The sequence below is a fragment of the Sorghum bicolor genome, chromosome 2 (genome assembly GCF_000003195.3).
Source record: "Sorghum bicolor cultivar BTx623 chromosome 2, Sorghum_bicolor_NCBIv3, whole genome shotgun sequence".
Lineage (NCBI taxonomy): Eukaryota > Viridiplantae > Streptophyta > Magnoliopsida > Poales > Poaceae > Sorghum > Sorghum bicolor.
The window spans coordinates 14,462,591-14,482,909 of record NC_012871.2 but is presented as its reverse complement, the minus strand read 5'-3'; the positions used below and the strand labels follow the sequence as shown (position 1 = coordinate 14,482,909).

General features: G+C 42.6%; 4 protein-coding genes and 1 non-coding gene across 5 annotated transcripts; 1 reads left to right on the top strand and 4 right to left on the bottom strand.

Annotated features, from left to right (window-relative positions):
* LOC8059716 (BTB/POZ domain-containing protein At5g41330) lies at positions 546-2,225 on the bottom strand. The gene has a single exon (XM_002459715.2). The coding sequence runs from the start codon at positions 2,194-2,196 to the stop codon at positions 736-738; it is 1,461 nt and encodes a 486-aa protein (XP_002459760.1). The 5' UTR covers positions 2,197-2,225; the 3' UTR covers positions 546-735.
* On the bottom strand, positions 3,725-3,806 carry TRNAS-GCU. The gene has a single exon. It is a non-coding gene; the product is annotated as a tRNA-Ser (tRNA).
* On the bottom strand, positions 4,235-5,553 carry LOC8059715 (putative cyclin-dependent kinase F-2). Its single transcript, XM_002459714.2, has one exon. The coding sequence runs from the start codon at positions 5,549-5,551 to the stop codon at positions 4,379-4,381; it is 1,173 nt and encodes a 390-aa protein (XP_002459759.1). The 5' UTR covers positions 5,552-5,553; the 3' UTR covers positions 4,235-4,378.
* On the bottom strand, positions 7,398-10,954 carry LOC8057933 (ATG8-interacting protein 1). The gene is made up of 3 exons (XM_002459713.2): positions 10,686-10,954; positions 8,769-9,447; positions 7,398-7,858 (listed from the first exon to the last, which is right to left on the bottom strand). The coding sequence occupies exons 2-3, from the start codon at positions 9,435-9,437 to the stop codon at positions 7,742-7,744; spliced, it is 786 nt and encodes a 261-aa protein (XP_002459758.1). The 5' UTR covers positions 9,438-9,447; positions 10,686-10,954; the 3' UTR covers positions 7,398-7,741.
* Positions 14,954-19,068, top strand: LOC8057932. Its single transcript, XM_002461850.2, has 9 exons — positions 14,954-15,290; positions 15,387-15,467; positions 16,761-16,850; positions 16,989-17,155; positions 17,906-17,975; positions 18,269-18,348; positions 18,424-18,486; positions 18,660-18,736; positions 18,829-19,068. Exons 1-9 carry the CDS (start codon positions 15,009-15,011, stop codon positions 18,927-18,929), a joined length of 1,011 nt encoding a protein of 336 aa, XP_002461895.1. The 5' UTR covers positions 14,954-15,008; the 3' UTR covers positions 18,930-19,068.

The window sequence follows — 20,319 nt, the reverse complement described above, 5'->3', positions numbered from 1 at the left end:
CATCAAGCCCATTCTATGGAACTGGCACAACATGTTATCACTTTACTATCTCATTGATCATTTCCACTGGATGTGCTCACCTAATTAATCAATTGCATGGTCCACCTTAAGATGGATCAATTGCACCTTAAAACCTAAACTTTTGGCACATAATAAGTCAAATTCCATGACCAAATACCCCAAAAGAAACATAATCATTGTCTGTTTTCAGCTTCTGAGAAAAGGAGTGATGAATCTCTAGTCGACCCATGTATCTAAATGGTACCATTAAAGCTTGCAGAGCAGTGAACACGCATGGACTATTGCAAAGAATGTTGTAACAGCTTCCCAAATATGCTGGAATTGTGATGAGCTTCTATAAGCCCCAAATCTATTATCGATGTAAGACAATTATGCGAATTGTTTCTTGTAGGAAGTTAATTTTTCAATAATCAAAAAGAATAACTCGGTTAAACAAAGTCTACCCTGACTGGCAACTTTTTCCACATTTGCTTAAAAAGAGATTACTCTCTTCCTAGGTGGTAACGAAATTCAGCAGATTGCATGATCAGAAAACACAGAATATACTCAACCCAGTAAAATCATCTCATAGCTCCCAGGCATATCATTCAAGATTCTAACTATCTGGGATACATCATAAACAACATGGTAAATTAAATGTACATACCATAGAGGAACAAGCAGCAATTGAACATTGAGAAGCATCAGCTTACTTTTGCAGTATTCTCAATCTATTCAGGGGTTTGCACAAATTGCTGCTGTAGCACTATCCCATATCTCCACAGACACCTTATCAGCTCTGGCCAATGCCATCCTGCTGCCACCAAAAGCCCAGCTCACAATCTTGGTCTTTGTGGATAGTTCGCTGCCAACCCAATTCCTCCTCATCACCTGCTTCCCACCGGCCTCCGATGCCAATTCCACCTGACTCCACACTTCGACATCCGCGCCCCGTGTCACAAACACCCAACTGCAGTAGCACTCAATTCTACAGCCATTCCTCTCTTTCCTTCCAGATGCTGCGGCTGCAGCCGCCTTCTGTCCATCGCCAATGCACACCCATGGCTCCAATCCAATGCCACCACCATCACCAAGCCTCCTCAGGTCAGCCATGAACACCTCACTGGAGGCGGCACCCACTTTGAACACCGCTGACAGTGTGTCAGACGCTGCAACATCAGCAAAGCAATCCTCCTTCTCCCTGACCTCCCACACTGGTACCGTGGCGCTCGCCCGTACATCCCAGAGCCGTATGTCCCCCACCACCCCGGCCGGCCCTGAGTGAGAGCCAGCGGCGAGGAGGAGGTTGTGCCCACCAAGCCAGGCGAGCTTGGTCGCTGGGATCGCAGCCTCGATGTCCGCGCCGAACACATCCTTCCGCCCGATTTCCGCCACAGGAGACAAAGAATTGAGGTCGAACACCACCACGGCGCTCGAGTTCCGCCGCGCTGACTCGAAGCTGGAGAAGAGCCAGGGCGGCGACGGCGCTCCTGACGCGGTCGTAGTCGCCATCGACAGCACGGCAGCGGAGGGCGATCCCGGCCACGAAAGCACATCCGGATCAGCAGAGGCGGCGGAGGCGTCGTCGGAGAACCGGCAGAGGTGGACCCCGGGGAAGTCGCGGGCGCCGGCGAGGGCGAGGGCGGGGGACACCGCGACGAGAGAGTCAACGGCGGGGAGCGGCGTGAGGACGCTGGTGCGGGAGGCGAGCCCGGCGTCGAAGCAGGTCACGACCCCGCCGTGTGCGGCGACAAGGGAGGCCGGGTGCGGCGGCGAGGGGCACAGCGCCACGGCTGAGGGCGCGGCGCGGCCGGTGAGCGGGAGGAGCGCGGAGGGGCGCAGCGAGAGCGGGGCGAAGGCGGAGGCCGGGGAGAGGGAGGCGAGGAGGGCGCCATCGAGCGCAAAGTGGCGCGCCTCGGCGAGGAGCGCGGCTGAGGGAGGGGACGGCGCGAGGAGGCGGCCGTGGCGGAGGAAGGAGAGGAGGTGGGTGAAGAGGCGCGGGTCGCCGTCGAGGAAGTGCGGGGCAGAGGGGGAGGAGGGGGCGAGGGAGGCGAGCGGGGAGGAGGCGCCGGCGCGGGAAAGTGTGGCGGTGGTGGTCTGGAAGAGCTCGCCGCCGACGTTGAGGGAGACGACGGCAGCAGCGGAGGCCATGGATTGGTTGGGTTGACTTCCGCCCCTTGGGCTCGACGGTGGCATGGAGCTTACCACGGGGGAATAAAGATAAAGAGGAGTCTCTTTGTTTGGAGCACTGGGCCTTCATGCAATGTTTCGGCCCACGTCTTAGTCCTCCGAATCTCCGATGGAAAAGGATAATTTTGTCCCAAATCATTTTCTAAAGTTATATTTGGCTATTGTTGAAGGAAAAACATTTCCAACAGACTCTGTAAATAACTCTTTAAATTTAGTGGCTCTTCATTCCACCTTATTCGCTCTCTACTTTTAAATAGCGTACCTCACTAGCCATCCTTTTGTAGAGTCTGTTGGAGTACTCTAATATTTTTTTTATCAAATCTATTTTAGAGAGTAGCTAAATCAGTAAATTTGGCTAGTATTTTTGGCTAGTCTCTTGGAGATGCTCTAAAGCATTATCTAAGCCATTATTGTAGTCTAACTTTACTCTTTTAACTCCAAAACCGACCAAACTGTCTCCTTGAACTCCAAAAATCATTTTAGTTACCTCTACCCTGGTTTAAATTGGTTTTCATAGTGATTTGTCACATTTTTAATTAATATACTTTTGGTAAACAATCAATAAGATTTTTTAAAACCGCGAAAATGACCTCCAAGCTTCTAAAATTTCAAAAATATCATAAGATTTTATTGGGACATAACAAACCTACATGAAATAGTAAAAAATCATGAAAATATGTTTACAAGCTTCTTAAAATTAGATTTAAGTACTAGGAGGATGGAAAAAAAATCAAGATGTATCCGGACAATCTAAAACATTTGTAATCAATGTATAAATGCATTTTAAAAACTTTTCACAACAAAAAACGTGATATGAACCAACATAAATGCAACATATATCATTGTTGATTGCATCCTTGCTGGATGTATTCTTGTTTGTTGCATCTTGTGTTTTTGTTGTGTAAAGTTTCTAAGACAATGATTAGAATGTTTCTTTGGATTTTTCTTAATCTTTCTGGCCTAGAGCTAAATTTAACTTTCTAGAAGCTTCTATATATATTTTCATGATCTCTAGGTATTTTATTTGGGATTATCATGTCCTAATATATACCTAGGATTCTTATAAAAAGTTTACATGAACTTAGAGATATTTCATAGTTTCAAAACCCTATTTACGTGTTTCGCGGAAGTATTTGAATTCAATAAAAACTACTTTAAAAACACTTCTAATCGGGATATGGTGGTAATTTAAGTGGTTTTAGTAGTTGAGGGAGGTAGTTTGTTCAAATTTAAAATTAAAAGAGAGAAAACCTGGATCAGGGTGATAGCTTAAGGAGTAACGGATATCTCCTTTTTTTTGCATCTAAAACATAGTTTTGTTTATGGAACATTTTTTCGTTTACCCATAGAACGTCATATTTGATCCGCTGAAAATTTCTCTGTCACGGAAACAAATTTTCTAGCTCAATCATGGGAAATGGTCTTCGGACCCTGCCAGTAGACAGCATTAGTGCTTTTGGCCATAGGATTTGTTATACCCGCTACTGCCTTACGCTGTTTACTAAAGAGAAAATTACTAAATGGAAAAAATATACGACGCCTGAGAGATTCGAACTCTCGCGGGGAAACCCCATGTACTTAGCAGGCACACGCCTTAACCACTCGGCCAAAGCGTCGTTGGGTAGTGACATGGAGGATGTAATTTTATTTGTATTATATATAAATCAGGATTGTTCCTGTACAACTTTTATCCCAACATATATAGTGGTGATTTTGAGGTCACCATTGATGTGTTATGCTATTTTACGCATTCTGGAACATGTGGAAAATGCTTCAATGCACAAATCTTCCACACAAGCAAAGCAGTGCTGGAACGATTCAGGATCAAGTAAGATTTTCAGAACACTAAACGGTCAACAACAGAAGCATGAACCAGGGTAATACTAATCAACTATTTCAGCCAAAACAACCGATAATAGATCTGTCATGACTTCGCCACCAATTTAAGAAAAAAAAGGAGATAGAAACACACCCATGGTTTGGGAATTGGGACAACATAACAGATCTTTCTATACCAAATTAAGAGTCGATTAAACAGATCATATCACAACGAAGCAACATGTGCATTGTTTGATCTTCATGCTTCAAGCCAACTTGTAATTAACATAACCAAGATCACAAATACCAATAGTGTACAAAAGAATAAGACTACACAACAATAAAAAAAAATCATCAATGCTCAAAAGGTTCAGACCACGACGGTCACTACACTAGCAGTGCTACTCCGAGCTGCTCTGCCTGCGCTGCGGCAGGTGGCCACAAGAAGCTCCTCCTCCTCCTTCTCCTTCTCTTCTTCCTCAGCGAACCACGGATGCTGGAGCGCGGCCGCGGCGGTGAGCCTGTCTCGTGGCTGTACGGCGAGCAGGCCGGCGAGGACCTCGCGCGCGCCCCGCGACAGATGCGGCCCTCCATGGAACGTCGGCCAGTCGTCGAACGCCTGCAGCCTCCTGTCGGCGAGCGCGCGGCCCAGTTCCGTCACCCTGGCGACCATGCCGTCCTCCGTCTCCTCGTCGAACATGAGCCTGCCCGTGAGGAGCTCGGCCATGACGCACCCGAGCGCCCAGACGTCGACGCCGGGGCCGTAGTCCCGGCGGCCCGCCAGCTGCTCCGGCGACCGGTAAAGCAGCGTGCCCACGCGGCGCTCCGGGTACGCCGCCGTCCCCTCGGCCGGCCTCGCCGGCGTGGGCGTGGCGAGCCCCAGGTCGCAGATCTTGAGCGCGCCGGTGCCGGCGCTCACGAGGATGTTGCCGGGCTTGATGTCGCGGTGGATGATCCCGGCGCCGTGCATCCGTTCCGCGCCGCGCAGGAGCTGCCGCATGAACGCGCGGGTCTCGCCCTCCGAGAACCGCGCCGGGGACCGCGTCCTCTGCAGGCGCAGCAGGCTGCCGCCGGCGACGAGCTCCATGACGAGGAACGCGGTCCCGGTGGCGGCGTCCACGACCACGTCGCGGATGCCCACGACCGACGGGTGGCCGCGGCACGCCGCCATGCAGCCGGCCTCGCGGAGGATGCGGCGGAGGTTGTTGCTGTTGTTGCTGCTGCTATTGGGCGGCGCCGCCGCCTTGCGGGCACACTTGATGGCCACCGCCTCGCCCGTGCCGCGGTGCCGCGCCTTGACCACCACGCCGAAGCTGCCCGCCCCGATCGCCTCCTGCGTCTCGTAGTCGCCGATGCTCCCCAGCGTGATCCGAGCCTGCTTGTGCTTGTTCTTACCGGCACCGCCGCCGGCCGTGTCCGTGCCGTCGGGCGCCGGGCGCTTGCGCGTCGCGGTCGCCGACGCCGTGAGGAAAGCCCGGTCGGATTCTTGGGGCGCGGGGGAGCAGGAGGAGGGAACGGGAAAGAAGGGCGCGGACGGATCCATTGTGCAAGTGACGAATACCTGGGGGAGTGGCCTCGTCAAACTTTATATAGGCTGCTGCTCAAATCCAATCCAACTCGGGCTCGTACATTGCGTGCCGTGCGCGCGGGGTTTCCAGCCAGCCAGACCAGCCAGGCTGTGAGCAAAGTGAAAACGAGTACACGCAAATACGACGTCAAGTGGCAGTTTCGCGCTCTACCACCGTGGAAAATGGGGGGGGGGGGGGGGGGGTGTCGAAAAAAAAAGACACGTGGAGGATGGGCAACTTGCACAGGGATATTTAGGCCTGAAGTTTGATATTTTAACATTTTTATTTTTATTTGATAATTATTATTATGGACTAACTATTCTTAAAAGATTCGTCTCATAAATTACAGATAAACTATGCAATTAGTTTTTTTATCTATATTTAATGCTTCATGCATGCGTATAAAAGATTTTGATGTGACAGAGAATCTTATAAACTTTTAGAACTTTAAAGACATCTAAACAAACCCTTAAGCTTTGTTTAGTTCCAAAATCTTTTGCAAATGAACATTGTAGCACTTTCGTTTATATTTGACAAATATTGTCCAATTATGGGCTAAATAGGCTCAAAAAATATGTCTCACAAATTATAGGTAAACTATGTAATTAGTTTTTATTTTTGTCTATATTTAATACTCTATGCATGCGTCTAAAGATTCAATGTGACAGAAAATCTGAAAAATTTTGCATTTTTTTTAAAACTAAACAAAACCTTACTTATGTCATCACGAAACTGATGGGCTGGTCAAACATCTCCTTTTTTTTTCCTCAAATACTAAAGCAACTCCTCTTATCAACATGCAGCGATGACCACTACAATCGATCAAGGCGACGTGCACCTGACGTGCAGTCTGCTCCTTCCCGTCAAGTTGTTTTTTAAATGCAAATATGTTCTCCACATCAAAAGTTAAACTCTAAAATTTAAAAATCCATACTCAAACCTTACAAATTTGCAAAATTGACTAAAATTAGTTGCAGATGACTCATTATAATGGATGGCTACTTCGTGCACATTAGTATGGCTAGATATACATGTTGGCTCACAAAAAAAAATTAGACTTAGAATTCAAAATCTAACAATCTTAGTTTAAAATTTTAGTAAAATTAACTACTACTCCATTCTAAATTACAAATACTATGTTTGGCTCATAAATCATGGCAGAAAGTACCGTTGGCTGATTTATTGTTTGAGAAAAACACTGTTGAATGGCTGGCAGATTCGGCTGATAAGCTCAAGCGAACAATGTGAATCTAGAAAAGCTAAAACAACTTACAATTTAGAACAGAGGGAGTAACATTTGTTACAGGTAACCCAGTCGATACGTCATGTAGATTACTATAATATTCCTTCCATACCTATAAAGAAAGCCGTTTTGAATAAAGTTTTGGTCAAACATATAAACTAAGAGTATGGAGGGAGTATCTGATTCGTCGGATACCTCATGCTATCCTACTATTTTCTATTAAAAAGAATTTATCTGACCCTACTCAAATGAGATAGGTAAAAGTTTGAATGAGTAATGAGTACCCACCAACTATACTACATACATATACTAAGGTGTAGTAACAGACCAAGCCCTGTTGAGGACTTGAGGTGGTGCTTGTTTTTGTTACGTGAGATTAATCCTGATTGTATTTTTATTTTGCAACCTTATACGGCCTTCTAGACATTGAAGTGCTGCTTTGTTTGGGGCTCTTCACCTCTTATTCTCTCTGATACAAAAAAGCTACACAACTCTCCTGCACATTGGAGAGAGAAAAAAATAATAATTTGGAGTTATATTAAAATTTGGAACTATGAAATTCGAAATTGTCACCACTGGACATGAAGCTTCACAAGCTTTAGTGCACGAACAAACCAAAATACAAGCGCGTGCTATTGAGATAGAAAAAGTAAAACAGGTTTGTAATGCAACAATGTAGCAAGACAGGATACAGAATTACACATATTGTTGCTGTGCCCCCTGTGTTTCCACCATGTACTTTACAGTTGCTACGTACTAAAGATAATAATATTCCAGCACCATGAAAATCTCGATCTAATTTACAGTAAGATAAAATAAAGTAGCACAAGAAAAGAATGAACTGTCTCAAAATCATATATAATATAAGCAACAAAAATTGCCACTAGAAGCAGTCCCTGCCACCAAAATTTGGTGCCTGTGCTCAAGCGCTCAGTGGCTGTTGCGGGAGTACGCGAGTCGGCAGCAGAGACCTTAGCTGCTCACTCCCGGGAAGCCCATCCTTCAAACGACTGAATGCTCCAATGACTCGACTCATGCTCTGTCGGAGTGAACATCAGTGAACCATATGATTAGTTGGTTACCAGAAACAAAATTAATTCGCTTAAAAGTTACAGCAATTCCCATGCAGTAAAAAGCCCAATTTCATATAGAGACACAAATGTGTTACTTGGCAAAAATAAGATTACATTGTCAACTATGATTTGACTAGAAAAGTCTTAAAATGAGTTTAGGTCCAAGAGGAACTGAGGAAGCAATACATCCAGTTCAAAACAGAGGTCTAGGAAAAGGTACAAAATCCTCAAGGTCAAAATAACAACTTGGTGCAAAAGATTTTATTCTCTCTCATCAGTTAAATGAACAGATCAATCAACATCTGGTAAGCGAGCCTAGTACTGTCAAGAGGGGATGTGTATTCAACAAAACGTTCTAGAGAACACAACAGTTGTCAATGAAACAGACTTGAATGAAATGGGAGCAAGCTGTGGAATGTTCAAGACTTGAATGAAATAGGAGCAAGCTGTGGAATGTTCAGACTGGAAAACTAGTGTTCAGCAAATTTGAGTACATGAATTTTTGTCAAGAGGACAATTAGCTCAAGAGGAGTGTATGTTCCACAATCAGAAGCAAAATTACAGAACAGAACAACTTGGTGACAAGCATATTCGTCAAAATGAACTAGGTCTAGTAATCATAAAAACTGCAAAATGCAAACATCCAAAATAGGTTGACTTTGGAGTTGCTATCCATCACTTTGAACTAAATACAGGCACATGAATCCTTGTGTGGTCATTTATCACCAGTATTTCATAATGTACCTTTAAGTTTATAAATTTCAGCTTTATCTATCAGCATGGCCAAATAGATTACAAACATACAAGAAATACGAGTAATGGAAATATAAAAGACACTCCTAGCAAAGCTTCTCCAGATAAAGATAGATGGCATACCTCACCACTGACACTGAACTTAAATTGATGAAGGTGCCAATGGTCCTGCTGCCACCTCTGACCCATTACAACAAAACCAACAACAGCACCAGCTGCCACAACTGAGCAGACTGTAGTCACTCCTTTTATATGATGAAATAGATAAGTGGTTTTCCTTTTCCACCATCTTTCACAAGGAAGGTCAGCCTTGCATGTCGTATGATCTTTCTCTCGCTTAGCATTTATTTCTGTGGGTTGGGAATCTGGTAGAGTAGCTTCCCTGGCAGCAGGCAAGTTGCTGTTGTCAGATAGATTTTCATTACTTATGCCATCAATTTCTTCAGGTGATACATGACACCAGTCATCATCGTTATTTCCAGCACAACTACTTTCCTTTCCATCGCTGTTTGTATTTGATTCATCATGCTCTGGTTCTATTGGCAAATTGTCATGCTCTGGTTCTATTGGCAAATTTTCATGCTCACTTGGAGGGAACACAAAGCCATCTGACATAACTAATCCAGTTTGTGTGCCTTCCTGAATATTAATCACATCCCCATATCCAGGCAAATTAATTGGATCAAATCCTCTTCGGAATAACGGGCTAGCATATATTGATGAAGTCAGGGATAGCATATCCCATTCATCAGCCACAGGTGACACTCCAGTGACGTCATTGTCATCTGCCATGCATAAAAACCTATCAAAACACCAAAAACTCGATATTAGATGTCAAAATTCAGAAGTTGAATGCTAGTGCAGATCATCATATTGTACCAATGCATCTCATAATATATGCTCATCCACAAAGATAATTCATTCATAGGATGTTTTAGGTCCCGAAAAACAACTGCTGCTTCCCAGTTGTAAGCTTGTAGCAAAAGGGTAGAACTAGTGGCAGAAAGAGAGAAAAAAACATATGCTAATTAGCAAAGACCCATCCCCAGCCATCACCACCACCACATTATGGTTCATATGTTCACTGCTTCACTTATTCTGTGGCTTTAAAGCTATCCTGTACTTATTCACTTATGCCACTATATGCAATTAGTGCCTCCACTATGATCCATGTCTTCACAGTGCTCTCCAACTTCCCTTCACATCCCAGCAGCTTACCTTTCCATAACTGTGCTCGACTGTGTTGCAACAACACGTCAACACCTGACATGTCCATCAAACTGACCTTCCAACATTCCTAAGCGCAATCACACATGATTCCTCTTCTGCCTATGTCTACACGACTACATCACACCAGCAGGCAAGGGTCTTAAGTGAAACCTTCTGACAGCTAGCACTGACATCTGCATTAACTTTGGAGGATCTCAGGATAATCTACGATGTCAGTTAAAACTCAAGATCCAAGTTGCAAGAGACACTAAATCAACAACCCCGCACATATCAGGAATATCATCTCAGACTAGGCAACTAGCTAAATTTCTTGCACAAAGACTCTCGGATGTCCTAACACTCCTACCTGACCATTCAAAGACACGGGCACGCCATGATATCCTATCCTGTGATGGGCTTATCGTTATCCTGAGTTTCACTTGCTAAGACTCTTATGGTATACGCTTAGAGAATGAGCAGCATGGAACATCTCTTCTGCACACGAGACCACCTGGTGGTAGCAGGCTAACAGCTACGGCAAGCGAGAATTTTCTCCCCACTATTCAACCCGCACCAAAATCAGTAGGAACACGGCCATCCTAACGCCCTCCCCGCCAGCTGATAGTAGACATGCCCAATACAGGCTCGCATCCAACAACCAGCGGCGGCTAGCTAACCCCCAAGCCCTCGTCGTCCAGGGATAGGATTCCCGCCTGCGCCGTGAGGGGAACCCGAGAACAGATCAAGAAGCGCGCCGCTGCCACGGCGAGCGCCACGCAATGATTGAACGAACAAGGTCCAGATGGGTGTGGGTAGAAGCAAGGCCGGTACCTGAGGTGAAACCGACGCTGGTGGATTCTCCGGCGAGGCGGGGTCGGTCCGCCAGCGGCGGCGGCGGCGCGGGGGGATTGAGTTGGGGGCGGGGAGGAGCCAGAGCCAGAGCCAGCAATTTGGCAATGGGAGCTTTCCTTCTTTGTGTTCCTCCGTCACCCCTTTTGGGTGATGATTTGCACTAATTAATTTTAGTTATTTGTTTGGTGGGGCGCTGGAGGAGACAGCCGATTACTCCTACATCACGAATTACAGTACTACTACATACCTAATCTTCTTTTTCTCTAAAACTATTTATCATGGGCTTGTTTAGATGGATTTTGACACTGTAGCACTTCCGTTTTTATTTAACAAACATTGTCCAATCATAGAGTAACTAGGCTTAAAAAATTCGTCTCGCAATTTACAGACAAACTCTGTAATTAGTTTTTATTTTTATCTATATTTAATACTCCATGCATGTGCCGCAACATTCGATGTGATGAGAAATCTTGTAAAGTTTTGGGTTTTTAGGTGTATCTAAATAAGACCTATGTCAAGTCTATACCTATTTAGGAGAAAATTTTAGTGTGCCCATACCTTTTCTGCCCGGCTATCCGATGTCCGCTTCCGGTACTTTGTAGTAGAGGAGAAAAAAAAGAATAGAAATTTTTCTAGGATTTCCAATACAAAATCTCCTATAATGTATATTAAAAATGAAGAAAGTACATGGGTCTAAGTGCAAATTTATCAGCCAATCGGTTACCGCATCCACAATGAGCCAATGAGCCCGTACATAGACTACCGGAAGAGGAAGAAAAAAGAATAGAAGTTTTTCTAGGGTTCCTAATGCAAAATCTCCTATAAAAATTAATAAATATATAGTAATTCATAGAAAAATCTAAAAATTACAAAACAAATTTTTTAAGCTCCACATATTTAGATCATATAGTAAATAAAAAATATCACAAATTTTAGTATACTTTTTTTTGCTGGTAGATGTTTGCCTATGCTTTTTAGTATAAAACTAAAATTGTAGTTATCTTGCTCTAATTATTATGAAAAATTTATAATAGCCTATTTAATGTGATGCTTGATTTGTGGTAAAAGTTTTAGCACAATTCCTTTATATCTCACTGATTTACTAATTTAACTAAATTTATACTTGAGGATGCTTCCACTACCTTTGCATGGTGTGTTGTTATGTCATATGAACACTTTATAAGTCCATGTTTATAATCTACATACATTTAACCCATGTATTTATAATCTACATACATTTAACTGATATATCATATTTCATAGAAATTCTAATCTAAATAAAAAAATAAAGCTACCAACAAGTTTCTCATGTTTTAATATAATACTAAGGTATATTAAGAGGTAATATTAAAGTAAGAGAAGGTTTGATGTTTGATTTGTGGTAAAAGTTTCAGCACAATTCCTTTATATCTCACTGATTTACTAATTTAACTAAATTTATGTTTGAGGATGCTTCCACTACCTTTGCATGGTGTGTTGTTATGTCATATAAACACTTTATAAGTCCATGTGTTTATAATCTACATACATTTAACCCATGTGTTTATAATCTACATACACTTAACTGATATATCATATTTCATAGAAATCCTAATCTAAATAAAAAAATAAAGCTACCAACAAACTTCTCATGTTTTAATATAATACTAAGGTATAATAAGAGATAATATTAAAGTAAGAGAAGGTTTGACTAATTTCTATTTTTTTTATTAAATAAATATGTCGCCAAGCTACATATTATTTTAAATATTAACTATCTAATACTATAGATGTTATGGTTATCAATAAAATAAATTATGGACTTTAATTTTTATAAAAAACATAACTATAAGTAGAATGTAACATTATGTCGTAACTTTCTATGGCCATTTGATGCTTTTCTCCAGTTGCAATGCACAATAAAAATCAATCTCAAGATTTACATAGACTTCAGCTTACCAATAAAAAGTATATTGTTAGCTTCTTGTCTTTTCACGAACAATGCATAAATTGACACAAACTTATACAATCTATATAAAATCAAAATCAAATCTACAAATTATAATTCAAAAGTTTATTAGGCTCCTTTCAACCAGAGAGTATAAGGTGCCATTGCGCATGAAATAAAAATCCTAAAAAGTCTAAGAGAATGTATATAAACTATATATGGACAGTCTCCTTCAAAGTCAGTTTTAAAAGCTTAAAAATTATCAAATTTAATACAAAGGATAAAACATAAATAAATATAACAAAGTGCTCATTTTCTACAAACATCTATTTGCTCCCGTAGCAACGCACGGGCATATTTTGATAGTTAATAATAATAACTGATGATTATGGATGGCATGGCAGCATGGATTCGGGTGTCACAGTGGGCCCCACACGTAGGGACGTGATTCGGACATGGTGCCACGGCACAACCGCACAAGGGACGTGCACAATCCTAGTTCCGAACAATCTATGCTTCAATCGATTAACGGTGTTCTATTTTTAATGGTAGGTGATGTTTTTTTATAGCAAGGTGTTTATGGTGTCTTTATTAATTTTAAGATTTGCTGGTTTAAACTTTAAAGATATTCTTAGGGTAGAGTTTATGTATATGTATTTATAGGGATGAGTAATAATCCTTACTACACCAAAAAAATCCATCCAACAATAAGATAGGGCTTTTGTGCAAATAAAAATAGTCTCTCAATGTCACACGAGAATTTTCTCACAGTGTTAGAATTTCTATATATTACCATAAGAAAACAACAAAAATTATGAACTATGTCATAATTTTAGCTCATAATTCTGATTTTAGTTTTTTTCAAAAAAAATTATTTCAAGGGCTATTCGTCCTAATCAAGAATAAGCCTTAAGATCAACAAATGCAAGTGTCATGCAATGTACTCCCTCCGTATCGCTAATACAGGTCGTTTAGGACATGAGGGGATTACCAAGGAGTCATTAGTTAGTGAACATTTTTCTCTGTTTGCCCTTATTAAATACAAGTACGAATGTTATGTAGACAAGAACTTTTTGTAGCTGGAGTGGCTACTTCACCATACTATGTGGATGTCGTCCACAGTTCGAATGCCGTGAACCTCACTTTTTTTTGCAATTTATGCATAACGTTGTTGCTTCATGCAACATATTCATCGATTCCTCATCTTTTTTTCTGGCTTAGGTGCTTGCGTTTTGCGGCGCGCGAGCGGTGTTGCTGCATGCATACATGTTCGATTACTTGTCTTTTTTTAGCTTAGGCCCTGTTTAGATTTGAATTTTTTTGGCCAAAGTGGTAATTTTTTTATGGTCAGAACACGCGAAAAATTTTAGGTGTTTAGTTTGATAAATTTTTTTCTGACACAACTTAGGCTGCATGCATTTGCAGTTGTCATTGGTGGGTTTCTATGGGAGTGCGTGCACAGTTGCAGCCCAAAATTTTTGCGCCAAAATTTTTTGGCCCCGTTTAGTTCACAGGCTCCAATTCCACAATTTTTTTTCTCTTTGGACCAAAAAATTTCAAATCTAAACAGGCCCTTAGCTGCTTGCATTTTGCGGTATGCGAGGGCGAGCGGCGAGCGCTACTAACTCACACAGATGGGAGGCCAATCGTGCATGCAACGAGCGCGGCGCTAATAACTCGTCACAGTGCGGAAGCCCAAGCGCCAGGGGCAGCGGCGTCCAAAGATGCGTTCATGTAGCAGAACGACATCTTTTGTTCAACTTCGTTCAAACTGTAAAACGACCTCTATTAGAGGTACGGAGGGAGTATTTCTCTTATGTTAGCACTCAGGGTGGGCGAAACTTACAAAAGTTTGTAGTTTGTAACATATGCAAATTCATGCTCAATCGACAATTTAACTGTGCCAAGTCAATGGAACCTATTGTGCTAGTTTAGTTGTGTGGCATTTGGCCGCCTATATATATAGAAGAATTATTCTGTGATAGCCAAAGAAGAATTATTCTGTCATAGCCAAGGCAATTTAATGTGTGAAAAATGCATGCATTATTCTGTCAGTTGTTGTGATATCTGTGCTACTAGATGAGGCCGGGAGCTTTTTCTAGAGAGAGATCGAGAGCAAAAATAGGAAAAAAAAATTACTTTTCCTCTCTCAAAAGTACGAAAAGTAGTCCATGCACTCTCCTCACCACCAAGACTATGTTTTGTGATGTCTCGTAGACAAATGGCCCAAAAAGCTAACCTGCAGCTTTTCGGTTTTTTTTTGTGATCTGGGCCTTCCATCATCCGCCTTTTCTCTCTTCATCGTTACTGGCCCACAAAAGCCCATACTCATTCACCTGCCTCTTCTTCCTCAGCCAGTCAGCCTCACGCACGCAATGGTCGCCGTCCGTCTCCTCGGCCTGCGTCCGTCGCCTGGCCGTCTGGAGAGGTGGGTGGGGAGTCTACCGGCCGCGGGTAGCTGGGGCGGTCGCCTCCCCTTGCCTATAGGAAGTGTCCGCTCCTACTTCATTCGGTCCATTCCCCCGGCCGGAGGAGTTGAGAGAGGAGCAAGGGCGGCGAGGCCCCCGCGCGCCGCGATGGGCGGCGACCTGTACGCCCTTGACTTCGACGGCGTCTTGTGCGACAGCTGCGGGGAGAGCTCCCTCTCGGCCGTCAAGGTCTTCTTCATCCGTCCTCGGTCTTGTTTCTTCCGGGCCTGGTATGCGTGAAATATGCAACTGTGTGTTCTTGGTTGACTCGGTGTGCTATGGTAGGCTGCGAAGGTGAGGTGGCCGTCGCTGTTTGAGCAGGTTGACGCCGCCATGGAGGAGTGGATAGTGGAGCAGATGTACACCGTAAGTCTATCTTGTTCCCAATCCCCACCCAGTACTTGCTGATGCCTATGTAGTATGTGCTTAGCTACCAAGTTAGCATATCAAAGCTCCATTTAGTAATGCCGTGGTTTTGCAAAATTGAGCTTATTAATTGGTGGGAAGGTTTTTTGGGGGAGATTTTTTTTTTTTTTTTTTTTTCCCCCCCCCCCCCCCCCCCCCGCCGCCTAAGTAGATTCATGTGGGTCATTGAGTTTAGTGGTCCAGAACAGTGTGCAACGTGCAGCTTGCTCATATTGCTGGTTTTGTTATGTCTTTTGATGCCCTGTCATGAACTACTGAGCCCCTTAGTTCAACCTAGCTTGTTATTGCCTAGGGTTATAAAAACCAACCAAGAATCTACTTCCACTGATACTCCTTGCCAGCGAACCCCATCCATCATTGCTGCTGTAGTAGTGAAGTCCATACTCCATATCAGCCGGCCACCATAATGTATCCCCGTTTGGTAGAGCTCTGGGTGGCTCCAGCTCTGGCTCTGGCTCTAGCTCCTCTGTGCACTGCAGCGAGGAGATGTTTCTCTCTCCTCAAAATGAACTAGGAGCCAGCAAAGCCACTATTTTCGGCTGCGTCGGCTCTGGCTCCTCCGTGCACTGTAGCAAGGAGCCGGAGCTGCAGCAACTTATCTTCTCCTCATGGTGCAGATACAGATCCGGGTCCAGGTTAAACTTAGGTGCATTTTATTTGGTACCAAAGAGCCCTAGTATTGAAGGATATCTAAACAAATTTTAAGGTTCTTGTAGCAGGTGGTCACTTAAGAGGGTGGTGGTATTTGAGTGCAAAACCTTTCTCTGTTCCTCACTTTGTTTTCCACTTTCCCCAAACACATGAAAATTAACATACCCACTGTATGAATTTATTCCAGTACAACAAATGTGTTGGTACGTACTCCCTCCGATCCAAATTGTAAGTCGTTTTGGCTTTTATAGGTACATAGTTTTTACTATGTATCTATACATAATGTATACCTAGGTACATAGCAAAATCTATGTACCTAGAAAAGCTAGAACGACTTGCAATTTGGAACTGAGGGAGTAGTTATTTGATCCACACTTTCCTAAACATTTGAACTTTAAATGTCTAGTAGAACATCAATGGTAATCAATCTTTTTTGTTTTTTTTAAAGAATGGTTCTATGAATAAATTGACCTTGTTTTCCTGGTGAAGCATAATAGAACCATGTCCTCATATTGGTTCTATGACGAGGAACATAGGATTTTACTTTACATTCATTACTTAGAATGTTTTGTGCTATTTCAGCTTCGTCCAGTGGTGGAAACAGGATATGAGAACCTGTTGCTTGTAAGGTTGCTTGTTGAGATCCAGATACCCTCTGTTCGAAAATCATCAGTAAGTTCTGCAGTGCTTCATCTGTAGTGTATTCATGACCAAGTAATATGATTCCTGTTTTAGGTGGTAACAGAATAGGCCAAATGGTTATAGGCTTCTGGCTTGATCGAATTTTTATATTAAGGTAATATTTGCAAGGTTGCAGATGGGCTTAGCATCCAAGAAATATTGGAGAACTGGTTAAAACTGAAGCCCACTCTCATGGATGAGTGGCAAGAAGATAGGGAATCTCTTGTAGATCTCTTTGGCCGTGTAAGAGATGATTGGATTGAAAATGATTTTTCTGGCTGGATAGGTGCTAACAGGTGACTAATCTATGAAATAATTGGTGTATATTTTCTTATTGCTCTGACAAATATATTCAGAGAAATTAAGTCAGATTTAAATAAACACTTCGTTTTTACAATTATTAGTTTGGTTCTATCCTCGGTTGAGGGGAACACTTCTGAACTTTCAGAAACACTCTCAGGCTGATCATGGATGTAATATGGATTGTACATTTCTGTATGGTAGTGCCCTTAGAGCATACAAAGATATTTAAAGAAAGTAGCAGCAGAAGCCTCATTGTATGTTTTTTTTTTGAGGAAAAAAGCCTCATTGTATGTTAGTGGGACACTGGGACAAACTAGTAAATGGCTTTCTAATTTGTATGTTTCAATGTGATATATTGATTAGTGGCTATCAAATAGGCTGGAAAGAAAATTGATCATTAATAGTTCTTGATTATTGGCTCCATGTCTGCAACCTAGCCTTTTCTGTGCATGGTCTCCATGAGCATGCGAATGATACATATGTGCTTTGCTGTGTGTTATTGGCGCATTGCTTGTGTGTATGATTCTGCCTTACAAGTTAACTTAATTTATGTTGTTTGACTTGAATAACTAGAATTTTGTAAGTCGCTTTGAAGCATCTGCACTTTTCCCAGTCTATTTTCAGTTTTAGAGATATTAAACGTTCAAAAATGTTGAAGCAACATCGCTCAGAAGTGTTTCATGTTCATTATACATAGAACAAAAGATCTTGTGCAACTCATGGACAAGATTATGTGGCTGCAGGTTTTATCCTGGGACAGCTGATGCATTGAAGCTTTCAAGCTCCGAAACTTACATAGTCACAACAAAACAGGTCTATCTCATACATTTTCCTGCTGTGTGGTCTAACTTTCTGTGATATTCTGTATCATGAGTTCATGGTTTCATTTCTCTTTTATGTACATGTTTATGAACAATTGAGCATTGTGTTTCGCCAAATGATTCTGACAACCATATTTAGGCTTTACCGTTTTGTTGACATATTTTTATAATAGAGACTTAGAAGTTTGTTTCCAGCTAGTTAATTCAAATTTACTTTTTTAGTTCTGCGCTGTAGCTAATGCAGAATGCTGATCTTCTACTGACAACTTTTTAGTTGTCTTTCAGAGTAGATTTGCTGAAGCTCTACTCAAAGAATTGGCTGGAATAGACTTTCCCTCTGAAAGGATATATGGCCTTGGCACTGGGTTAGTAGGGCACTTATTTTCTGTTCCTTCACATATCAAGGATTATGTTACTGAATCTGTGATTTCATTCTTCAGTCCAAAGGTTAAAGTTCTCCAGCAGCTGCAGCAAATGCCGCAGAACCAAGGCCTAAAACTTCAGTAAGTCCACTTTCACATGATCGAATTTGATATCATTTACTGCGTTATATAGCTAGCTCTGGCCAACAATATATACATATTACTTCCCCACCTAATCAATTAGTTGGGACATACACTATTACTGCCAATCAAGGAATTACAGTTGTATACTTGATTTTGTTGCACCTGAACAGTTTCGTCGAGGACCGACTTGCGACTCTGAAGAATGTGATCAAAGAACCAGCGCTGGACAAATGGAACCTCTACCTGGGTAAGTCAGGGTTCTAACCAAACCCAATGATTGATTACTCAGTAGTCAAAACTAATCTGTGTTGTTGATGTTGCCGGATGCTGTTTGCTCAGTGACATGGGGATACAACACACAGAAAGAGAGGGAAGAAGCAGAGGCTATACCAAGGGTTCAACTCATTGATCTCCCAGATTTCAGTAGGCAGCTCAAATAGCTAGCAGTGACATTGGCGTGGATCTTGGAAACTTTGTTTTCGTTTGATGTACGTAATTACATATGAACAGCAGCGATACTTGAATTTTCGATTGAATAAATTGTTCACATATTTGTGGACTGATTTATTTCAAGCATTCTTCTCCTGACTTCACTAAGATCTTAACAAACTGAAATGTCATACTGTGCACCCAATATTGGGGCGGTTGATGCCCGGGGCGTCGCAGCTCATGACGAGGCTCAAAAGATTCGTCTCGTCAATTCCGACCAAACTGTACAATTAGTTTTTATTTTCGTCTATATTTAATACTCCATACATACGTCTAAAAATTCGATTTGACGGAGAATCTAAAAAAATTTGCAAAATTTTTGGGAACTAAGGCCTTTGTTTAGTTGCCGAAATGAAAAATTTTCGGCCACTGTAGCACTTTTGTTTATTTGTGGTAAATATTGTCCAATTATGGATTAACTAGTCTCAAAAGATTATCTCGCGATTTACAGACAAACTGTGTAATTAGTTTTTATTTTTGACTATATTTAATGTTTCATGCATGTGTCGCAAGATTCGATGTGACAGGAAATTTTAAAAAGTTTTTGGTTTTTTGGGTGAAGAAACAAGGCCTCTCAGTGTAGGAATACGGCCCTGCAGGCGCACCCCTCAATCCTCCAAGTGCCATGACAAGTCCCAACGAGCTCCTACCACCACTCCTACCTTGTCCCCTCCGCCGCTGTGCCGATTTGGAGCAGCACTGAGAGCCCCCAAAGCCTGTTAGGCGGACGAGCTCCTACAGGCAACCATTGGAAGATGGTGAGCTCCGGAGAGGCGGGCGATGGCGAAATTGACCACTCCCTCTCCCTCGTCCACTCCGCCGCAGCTCGCAGCCACCAATTCGGAGCAGCCCGGAGTCCCCAGCGCCATGATGAGCGACCAAATTAGGTGGGCGAGATCCTGTAGGAGGCTGTGTCAAGACGAGATTTTTTTTTTATTTTTAGCCTAAATTTGAAACATATTTCAAATTTGACCCGCTTATAAAAATATTTTCAAAACTAGGCCGTTTGGACCTGCCACCATGCATGACGGGGCAAATGCACAAAACCCCGCCATGCATGGCGGCGGGGTACTACTGCTGACGTGGCATGGTTCAGGGGACACCTGCTGACGTGGCTAACACGTCAACAGGTGAAAGGTCCTAATATGGCTAGAGGGGGGGTGAATAGCCTATTTAAAAATTCTATAAAAACACTAGAGCAAGAGGTTAGTAAATAACAAAGCGAAGCTTTTTGCTCTAGCTCTAAAGGGGTGTTTGCAAGCCACCTATCCAACAATTCTAGTTGATATAATCACTAGGCACACAAGAGCTATGTCACTACTTACACTATAAAGCTACCTA

What these genes read in the sequence shown, in the direction of transcription:
- LOC8059716 (XM_002459715.2), bottom strand. Translation starts at nt 2,196, where the DNA reads ATGCCACCGTCGAGCCCAAGGGGCGGAAGTCAACCCAACCAATCCATG.
- LOC8059715 (XM_002459714.2), bottom strand. Translation starts at nt 5,551, where the DNA reads ATGGATCCGTCCGCGCCCTTCTTTCCCGTTCCCTCCTCCTGCTCCCCC.
- LOC8057933 (XM_002459713.2), bottom strand. Translation starts at nt 9,437, where the DNA reads ATGGCAGATGACAATGACGTCACTGGAGTGTCACCTGTGGCTGATGAA. An exon ending in AGTTCAGTGTCAGTGGTGAG is followed by an intron (nt 7,859 to 8,768) that starts GTATGCCATCTA and finishes TCACTCCGACAG; the next exon opens with AGCATGAGTCGAGTCATTGG.
- LOC8057932 (XM_002461850.2), top strand. Translation starts at nt 15,009, where the DNA reads ATGGTCGCCGTCCGTCTCCTCGGCCTGCGTCCGTCGCCTGGCCGTCTG. An exon ending in CCTCTGTTCGAAAATCATCA is followed by an intron (nt 16,851 to 16,988) that starts GTAAGTTCTGCA and finishes AATATTTGCAAG; the next exon opens with GTTGCAGATGGGCTTAGCAT. An exon ending in ACATAGTCACAACAAAACAG is followed by an intron (nt 17,976 to 18,268) that starts GTCTATCTCATA and finishes GTTGTCTTTCAG; the next exon opens with AGTAGATTTGCTGAAGCTCT.